The following is a 9,763-nucleotide window of genomic DNA, read 5'->3' on the forward strand; positions in this document are numbered from 1 at the left end:
GCGACGACCTTTTTTTTACGGGTCAGTGGGCACATGACGTTTTTGGTTTATCGCTACTCTCGTTTTTTAAGTATTTTTTTGTTGTACAGATGGGTTTTTACGATGCGGACATCTATGCCTACTGCAGAATTGCAGGTTGATCGAGACAATAAATGAATTAAACCGCACTCACCAACTAGTTGCAGAATTGCAGGTAGTGAATCAAGTTCCCATGAGACTTACCATCACGAGCTATCCTGGCAAGATCTAACGAAATTAGCTATCCAGTGTCTTGGCAATGTTCCATAGAAAACCATTTCAAGTAACAACTGGCGTTAACAATCTCTTTATGAGGATTGGGAAGCAGATGATTATGAAATTTATTCATGGATAATAAAGCTACTATTTTAGAGGACTTTTTACCACAAGTAGAAGGAATTGAAATCCAGAGGAGTTATGGTATAGCCTTAAGCTTTCTTACTCTGGAAAAGCCAAAATAATCCAAATTAAAAGAACTCTGGAAAGGTTTAGAGAATGGATAAGCATAAATTGTACTGTTGAACATGGGTGGCCTATTGACAGACTATCCTTGTCTTCCTTTTATCTCACATCTTAATTTGGTGCACGTTCAAGAACTCAAATGGGTCGTTGAATTTTGAGAATGGATAATCAAAATCCTGTGTATATTTTTCAATATTAGATATGTTATCTAGTACTTGGGGACACCTTCCTCTCCGGTGAACAAATGAATGATTAGCGACGGCGGAAACTACTTGTATTTTCTTCCTGATGGGGGAGGAACCTCAGCCATCGCCTACAGAGGAGACGAGGGGACACCTTCCTTATAAGCAAGGGCGGAGCCTCTTCTCAACTATGTAGAAATGGGAAGATCCGGGAATCGCCACCCTCCCCTACATTTCCCCCCTACATGTGTTTTATTATGATGATGGGAAATCGAAAGGTCGATGACATGAACGAAAGACGATTGATTTGAACCACAAACTTTCTCTTTTATTTCTTTTGTGTTTCTTTATTTAGTTTCCTTCTACCACCTGCCGACTTTTCTGTCTCTCTTTTTATCTCTCTGTGGCCAAAAGGGTAGCATAGACGGCAAACTTTCACTGGTATTGGCAACCTTTTCTACGCAATCAAAAGAACTGTAACAAATGAAGTTTCTGTAACCTTCATGAATTACTCCAGGCAGGTCGTTTTTATATATTTTTTCTCTGGACAGTATTACATCATCGTCTTCTGATGTCAACCAGTACCCTGCCCCCTTCTTCCACTTGCCTTCCATGGTTTCACTGCTTTGCTACATCTTTTGCTAGCAAAGCTTCTGTGATGCCGGCTTCTTCTGCCTCCAATTGATCTCTCACTTGACCACTACTCCTTTCTCTTGCCTTCTCATCCATGGATTTGCCCCATAGAACACTGTAAAGCCCTCCAATCACCATTACCATGCCCAACAAGCTGAGAAGAGAAGAGAATAGATGTCAACCTTGACAGATTAATGCGAGTCACAGCTTGAAAATTTCTCCACTTCATGGTAAAGTGAAGATAAATTAAAGCTTTAAGATTGAAAGATCAAATTGGTAAATGTGAGGATGTGAAGGTGAGGAGTGACCTGCCCAGGTGAAGATTAACATGGAGAAACAGAGGCTCTAAGATGGCTACCAGCACAGTAGTTAATGGACTGAAAGCTGCTGTAAAAACAGGTCCTTTCTCCTTGACACCCCACACCTGAATGAAATATCCAATTGCTGAAGGCACCATACCCTGTAAATTTCAATTCAAATGCCACCCTTTTATTTGCAAAAGCCAAAAAAAGTGGCTCAAGCATGAGCAGTTCTGAATATCTGCAATTAACAAATTATGGGAACCCATTTCTCATCTTTCAAGCTGACACACCCCTATCCAAGCTTCTCTTTTAAAAAAAATTAAGATTCATTTAAGGAGAAAGGAGTGAAAAGATTTGAAATACTTACACTGTAGAGACAGGTTAATAACTGTATATCCCATTTCACCTTCCAAGCTGAGGGTTTCTCAAATAGTAGTGCAATTATAATGGATTGAAGTGCAGCCATGTTGCATATCAGGGCGGTTAATGACAATCGACAAGGGTAATCTTTTGTTACAAATACCTGTGAAGCAAATGGGTTAGTTCATGGAGAGAGAGAGACAGAGAGAGAGAGAGCGAGAGACCTGAAAGGTCATCCATGACGACCAAGACAAAGCACTGGCAAACACAAAGAAAGCACCCAAGATCCAATTTGTTGCTTTAAAATCAGTTGATTTGAAGTAATCCACAAACAAAACCACGTTTCTTGGTACTTCATGAAGCTTAATGGATGTCAGTGCAGGGCCCTTGATGAGTGTCATAAAAATGGCTCCTCCCACACAAAAAGCCGTTCCAAGCACCTTGGCCATCCCTCTTCTAGTTCTCAAATCCACAGTCTCCAGCCTGCATAAACAAAACAAACAACATAAATACAACATCAAGGAGGGAGAAAAGGAGAGAAAACCCAGAAACAGAAACCAGGGGAGACTCACCTCACGCATACTGCCATGACAAAAGTGATTGCAGGTATAAGATTGACGATCGTGGAGGCAAAAGTGGTAGTTGTGTAAGAAAGGCCAGCGTTATAGAAGTTCTGATTCAATGTAATCCTGCAAAACGATGAAACAGATTATAATCAAAACCCAAAACCAGTCCAAATTCATCCTGCTTCCAAGTTCAACTCATTTGAGATTTACCCAAGTAGTCCAAGCATAAAAATCTGTCCCAGAGTTTTCTTCCTCAATGGAGGTCTCTGGTTCCTGCACAAAAACAGAAAACATAAAATGAGAAAGAAGGAAATCAAATCAACCATCAAAGATCAAAGATCAAAGTACTCAACTCCAAAGAGGTTAATTTAATTTCGGGTCTGGTATCTAGTATCTACGACTGACCTCTCTGCAAAATAAGCAAAAGGAGACAGAAGAAAGGTGGCAATGATCTGCCTGTATGCGACATAGATGTAGTGACTCATCCCTTTGTTGAGAGCCATCCGTGTCATAAGATACATGGCTGCATACGAGATTTGCAGAAAGATCATTGCAAGAACAACCGTCATCTTCCCTTCTCTTCTCCTCACTCTTCACTCCTCACTCGCCTCGCCCCGTCGTCTTCATCTCCCCCATTAATCTTCATATATAGAGCTTCTAAACAGGCTGTTCTGCATTAAATGTGGCTGTCCATTGGGGATCTCTCTGGTAACATCCTGGAGATAAAGCTCAAGTGGCTGAGATGAGATCCTGGGAAGGAAAAAGTGGGGATGGGCAGTGAGATTGGCACTGAAGGACAAAAACTGGGTTTGCTGTCACTGATTCATGCGAGGTCTCTGAATCCATTGGACACATGCAGTCGGTTGTCGTCTCTACAGTGTGACGGATGTGCTGCGGAGAATCGGCTGTTTGGTGGGTCCTACTGTGAATTTTCAACCTGATCTTCGTAAGCTTTTATGATCGAGTTTGGTGGGTGTGGGACGCTTCCAAAATCGAGATCATTCGCATCGAAGGAGACAGTCTGGAATTCACTCCAAGGCAAAACTTATCGGAAGTCAAGCACTGTTCGAATCAAATCGTTTCACGATTGGTGATTAAAAATTAATTTATTCTTTTAAATTGGTCTCTACTCTCTATAGTGTCTATATATCTTAAAAAAATAGAATTTAAATTAAAAATCCTTTATGTGGGTATCCAAATTCTATCCATATATTAAAATAAAAAATTAAGAATTTAAAAATATATTTTACAGAAATTAAAATTATTCATATATTTGGCAATTAAAAACAAGAGGGTAGGGGCACCTAATGGACTAAAGGTGACATTGGTCCTGAATGGAGTAAAGGAGGTAACAACAAAAGGGATGGATCTTGGATCAGAATATTTATAACTAGACCAAACACTTTGTTCTTGAGTTTTTACTAATTTTTTAAAAAAATATTTAATAATAAAATTCTTTTAGAAAATTTATATCCTGTAATTTTGTATGAATACTTTCTTTTTTATATTTTTATGTATTTTTAATTTATTAATATTTAAATCGGTTAATCCAACCTCTGTACATTTTACACCCGTTTAATAAATGGGTCAATTTCGAGTCAACTTGTTGACAAGTATAAGTTGACCCAACTCGAACCTAACCAATTGTCATCCCTACCACATATAAGTCTTAACCAAGTTCAAGTTCACTTATATGAGTTTTATGTATTACCACGAAAAATAGTTAGAAAGATATGTGAAAAAAGAATGTCAAAAAGTTCTCGACAACGTAAAAATGTCAACAATAACCAATCAAAAGGTGATCATTGGAGAGAGAGAAGGCAGTGGTCTCCTCTTGGCATTAAGGCTATCAATTTGTCAGGCCAAAAAGTTGGTAACAAAATGAGTGATCATAAATTAGCTAGGGTTTCTACAGAAAGAAGATAACACCTTTTGATCAAATAGTCCAAATTGACCAAAGATGAGGGTAATGTTTTGGGTTTTGAGGTCCAACCAAGGAGACAAATGAGTCATTTATTAGATTTTTTAAAGTGTTCTAGTTCCATGGATCATGTGGAATAGTAAGATTATGCTTGATTTGATGAAATTGTGATTTGACAGTGTTCTAGTTCCATGGATCATGTGGAATAGCCTAGACCAACAAAAGGGATTTTCACCATTGCCTGCCTATACAAGGACAATGACTCACATAATAGCAAATAATTTTTTTTCAGTATTTACTCAGCCACATAAACTTTTCTCAAATAATTTAATATAAGGATGGAGGGATTTTCAACAACTTAGTAAGCACTCCAACCTAGATGCACAAAAGGGATTTTCAGTATCACCTGCCTACACAATGACTAATAACTCATATAACAACAAATAAAGTTTCTTAATATTTACTTCTTAGCCACACAAGTTTTTCTCAAACAATTTAATATGAGAACATTATAGCCTTCACATGACCTAATTAAAGCTTACGAAAGGTTGTTTGCTTTCTAATTTCAGCCTTTTTTTATAGCGTTTTGAAAATATTACAATGCAACTACAAATGAATAGATACACCAATTGTAAGTACCTATTCTATGTAATAGCAACTAAATGAGTCATTGATTGATGAGATTTTAAATCAGAGCTCAAAGTAAAATAGGATTGGTTTTTCAAATAGAGGGAAATCAGATACAACAACTCAATATAAAGATTCATATCAAAGTATAACCTACATGTAGTAATCTAAACATTGAAGAATAATATCAAGGTGCAATGGCATAAGTTCAATGTACTTGACCAAGATCAATTAAAAGATTTTAAAGTAAAGTGCATGTTGACACTTTTTATGACAATGCAAATGCCACTTCGGATTTGCTTGCTAGAACAATCAAAATGATTTTAATTAATTGAATACGAAATATAACAAGGATTAAGTTAAGTACATAAGATTTTAAAATGAAAGCACAAGAAGTACTTAATTCTTTAAAGGATGACTTTCAAATGCCCAAATTAAATTTCCAAAGTCGGTTTCAATGTGTAAGAGCGCTTAGGAGTGGTTGTTTTATCTTCTAAATCGAGAGAAACATTGTTTGGGCTGAAAACAACTTAAATAGCAATTGAATCGTTGAGCTTGGAAAAGGACCTTTTATCCTTTAGTAAAACTCAATGAAATTTCAACTAAAATTCATGATAAAATACTTTAATATTTCTTTTTAAACTACTACTCACATCAATATTGACTTTGGTTGACTCATATCCCTAATTTTGATGATAACAAAACTTAAGCTAATTGAGCTAATATTTTATTTCAAGCATTTCATATGCATTACCTTCAACAGACACAATTTCAAGGTCTATGGGGAAGAACTGGCAAATCCAACACAAAGACCTTAAGCCAAATGACATGATAAGTTACCTTGAAGAAGCACCTATAGGAAGAATGAAGGTTCGAAGACCCAGAGTCTAAGTCAATTAGAAAATCTCAAGAAGTCTAACTTTATAAGAGGTTAGCCAACAAGATTTTGATTCTTAGGTAAAAGTATGTTTTGGTGCATAAGACACACAATGTTTTCTAAAATCATTATTTTCAAGCTTCGACTCATATTTTAGAACCTTTTATTCATTTACAATTGACTTATATAATGAGTAGATTTTAATGGTGTATACTACTAAAAAGCACGATCAGTCATCTACATAAGGCCATACAAACTCAAAAATATAGCCATCAAGGGTGTTTAATTGATTGAAAAGGTGTGGTGGATCAACCTCCTTGAGCAGGTTTTTGTACAATGGTCTAAAATAGCTAGTATTACCAAGAAATTTATAAATAAGGATTCAAACTCGTTGTAAGCATTCATTGAACATTTATTGGCATTCCAAAGCATTCAACAAATATTTTTGAGTATTATCTTCCAATTTTACGTTTACAAGAAAAAGAACCTTATTGTACCCAAATTCTTCAAATCTTTCTACATTTCTTGGCATTCCTAGTTCCTCCCAAGCTATATGTACTTCTTTGCACGTGTCTAAGTTATTGGAATCTTGAGATCTCATTATAAGTTTTTATTTTTCTTTTGTATTTTCCACTTTCTTTCAAGAGATTTTTTAGAGCCTTAATTTTGTAAGGGGAGTGTCACTTGAGTCAGAATCTAGTGGTAAAGAAATCTCTTTGGGAGATATTGGGATAGTGTAATTGGGTATTACAATTGGCTTAAAGAGAGCTGAAATCACTTTTCTAATTTTTGCTAGTAGAGTAAAATAGTGATTTTTTCCTAAGCAAGGGTTTTTGGGCCATAATTACCATAAAAAAAAAAAATCTTGCCCTCCTTGTAGTTTTGTAAATGTGCTTACATTTTGCTTATTTACTTGCATTTAATTACACCTTAAGCAGTATAATTTTAATTTTTACACTCAATTCACCTCCCTCTTGAGACACCACTTGGTCCGACAATTAGACCATTTACAGATTTTGGAGACTTATCTTATCCAAAATGAAGCCATGAATCTCATTTAAAACTTTTCTAGAACGTGTCATTTGGAAAAATTTTAATCGGCCAATATGACTTCATTACATGTCTCTTTAGGGCATTTAGCTTCTTTTGCGGGGTCATTTGAACAACTCACCAAATTGATGTGTCCAATGCCTTTTCTCTTTTGTCTTCATTCTCGACGGTCCCAATCCAATTCAATGGCCATCCTAAATCGCTCACTTATCTTTTCTTCAATGTGTCAATAGAGTGGCCAAATGCATACTTATAATACATTTCTTCTCTTTTGTCCAGTAAGATAATTGGTTTCACTTTTTCCAGTTGAACGTCCTTGTGGACTAGTTAGACATTGTCCTAGATGGTCTCTTCCCAAGTGCTTTCTCTCTCCAGTCTAGGTCAATGATGTTGTTTGGTCTTTCGGACGATGTGCTTTTTGACATTATTTTTTTTCCTTTTTTACGAGGTATTTGGTCAAACCTTGGCTAATTAAATAAGGATGCTAGAAATTTCCTTTAGAATTTTTGAGCTACAAGGTAATATTATGCACATCATTAGTAATTTAAGCATTTCTTATCATCAAAATTATCTTAATAGAGAAGACCAATTGGAGGTTGATCTAGTATGAATACAACGGAAACAAATAACTTTCTTTAAACCTTGCAGAGGCCAAGGAGCTTTACATGATTATTGTTATCAACAACTAATGAGACAACTAGAATGCCAAAGGAAAAATGAAAGTTAAAAGAAAATTTCATTGTTTTTACCATTTTCTCTATTGAAAATTATCCTAGTCGAAAACAATTATTCCCAACCAATTTTCTTATTTTGTCCTTACAATAAAAATTATTAAAAACTAATTTTAAACATTTTTTCCTACAAGATTAGGTTTGAAACCCACCATTTCATATTTGCTTCCTCTCTTCTTCTTTCACACAAGGTTTGTTCATACTTAGTTTAAATTGTTTTGAGTTGTCCAGGTTGAGTTATAGTTGAAAACGTTTCTCCTACTGGTTTGTCAATTTGGACGAAAATTGAGTTTCAAAGCTATTGTGGAAGATTTAGATTCAAACTTTATCTTCATTATTTCTTCATTACTATTGTTATAGACTTATACCAATTAGGTCGTCAACTTCAAGTGGCCACCTCTACACATCTTGAGATAGACACATCGGTTGGTGGCGAGCCTTTGTAAAGGGTACCCATCCTTAATTGTTAGCTTGTGACACATTCCATAGGAAAACAAAAGCTCACTTGAATAGAAAAAAGGTATATAGAGAGCAAGAAGAAAACTATATAAAAGAAACAAACAAGAAAGTATAATGAATTATTCGAAACAATACAGACAAGAACTAAAATAGAAAGTTGGGCCAATCGAGAAATTTTTAATATTTTTTTTCGTATCAAGTTATTTTTAAGGACAAGTCTTTTAGATGTTGTATTTTCAATTATATAGCCATCTAGATGTCTTATTTTTTAATACAACCAAACTTGACGTATACCCTTTTGGCCCTACAAACAACTCTTATAAGAAAAATATAAATTATCTTGCCTTATATTTTATATGATCGACATCTAGGGTTTAGGGTATAGGGTTTAGAGGGGGTTCTCCTTTCCTCGCCCTTTAAAAAAAAACCATGATTGAGACCAAAAGGTAACAAAACAAAGCAAAGAGAAGGACCCCCCACCTTTTCTCTCCTCTTCTTTCTCGAACCTCTCCGTCCGATAACAACTACTTATTTGAAGCCTCTTGGCCTCGTAAGAGAATTTTTTTTAGTGTTTTTAAATATTAATTTACATTAAAATCTCAACATGTACACTTAATATATGGATTAAAGAAACCATTTTACATTAAATCTGAAAGACCAATCAACATAGCGTGGATCTTAGGCTAGGGTTCACTGAAAAAATGAGAAAAAAAAAAACCTGTGGTCACTTTCTTTACAGTAGGAAGCACTAATCCAGCTTGTAGAAAAAAGTTTGGCAAAGGAGCTTCAAATATCAGAGATTGGGAACAAAAGCAGCTTTCATGATTTCTTATCAATTTGGGTGAAACGCATCAACCAATCCCAGGAAGAATGAGGGCATTTTGACTGAGAATTCATGGCTTTTGGTTCGCTTTTGGGGATGCTTGCATTCATGACAGCGTAGCTTAAAGATGGAGAGACGTTGATATTCTTGCCCACTCTCTAAGGAACTGTTTTATTAAACAACCCAACTGCTGGGTTCCTTTTTGAGTTTTTTGTTTTTCAGTCAGTTGAATATCCAGTAGAATAATGGATGAGACTGACCACTTGGAATAATAATGACTTAAGACATCACCCTAAACCCTAAACCTTAAATTTGTTTAAAATTATCATTAATAAAACATGTTACTTTGGAAAGGTATTTCTAGCATAAATACGTTTCTAAGGACCATTGGTGCCTCTTATTCCGTGAATACACTTTTTCTAGTTAGAAATTCTTATCAATAAAATCATATAATTTTTTAGATAAAATCTTCTTGTTAGGATAGACCGGAAAACAGTAAGGAAAATTTTTGGAATAAGTATTTGATAATTTATGATGTAAAACTTTTTTTAACACAAGGAATTTTTTCACGGCAATTTTGTATTTGATATTTGATTTTACTAAAAATTTATCAAATGGGTTGTTAATTTTTATTTATTTTCCTAAAAAAAGGCATTAACGGGCCATTTAATTTTTCATGTAATTTCCTAGTAAACACTAATAGGATTTTATCTGAACGTTTATTAGAAATGTGTATCCTAAGAAAAACATTT

The 9,763-nt window shown here is 35.1% G+C and overlaps 1 protein-coding gene across 1 annotated transcript; it reads right to left on the reverse strand.

The window, feature by feature from the left end:
• Positions 1-1,041: 1,041 nt before the first annotated feature.
• Positions 1,042-3,123, reverse strand: LOC137942718 (protein WALLS ARE THIN 1-like). The gene is made up of 7 exons (XM_068788452.1): positions 2,929-3,123; positions 2,734-2,796; positions 2,530-2,646; positions 2,182-2,440; positions 1,965-2,120; positions 1,604-1,755; positions 1,042-1,449 (listed from the first exon to the last, which is right to left on the reverse strand). Exons 1-7 carry the CDS (start codon positions 3,090-3,092, stop codon positions 1,281-1,283), a joined length of 1,080 nt encoding a protein of 359 aa, XP_068644553.1. The 5' UTR covers positions 3,093-3,123; the 3' UTR covers positions 1,042-1,280.
• Positions 3,124-9,763: the final 6,640 nt, after the last annotated feature.

The sequence above is a fragment of the Aristolochia californica genome, unplaced genomic scaffold (genome assembly GCF_029961685.1).
Source record: "Aristolochia californica isolate CCGP_79_NKW_82.1479 unplaced genomic scaffold, dmAriCali1.0.hap1 SCAF_10, whole genome shotgun sequence".
NCBI classification, from domain to species: domain Eukaryota; kingdom Viridiplantae; phylum Streptophyta; class Magnoliopsida; order Piperales; family Aristolochiaceae; genus Aristolochia; species Aristolochia californica.

Coding starts and splice junctions, on each gene's coding strand:
- LOC137942718 (XM_068788452.1), bottom strand. CDS start 3,092: ATGACGGTTGTTCTTGCAATGATCTTTCTGCAAATCTCGTATGCAGCC. Junction 2,797..2,928: donor TTTGCTTATTTTGCAGAGAG/GTCAGTCGTAGA, acceptor GTTTTTGTGCAG/GAACCAGAGACCTCCATTGA. Junction 2,121..2,181: donor CGTCATGGATGACCTTTCAG/GTCTCTCGCTCT, acceptor TTTGCTTCACAG/GTATTTGTAACAAAAGATTA.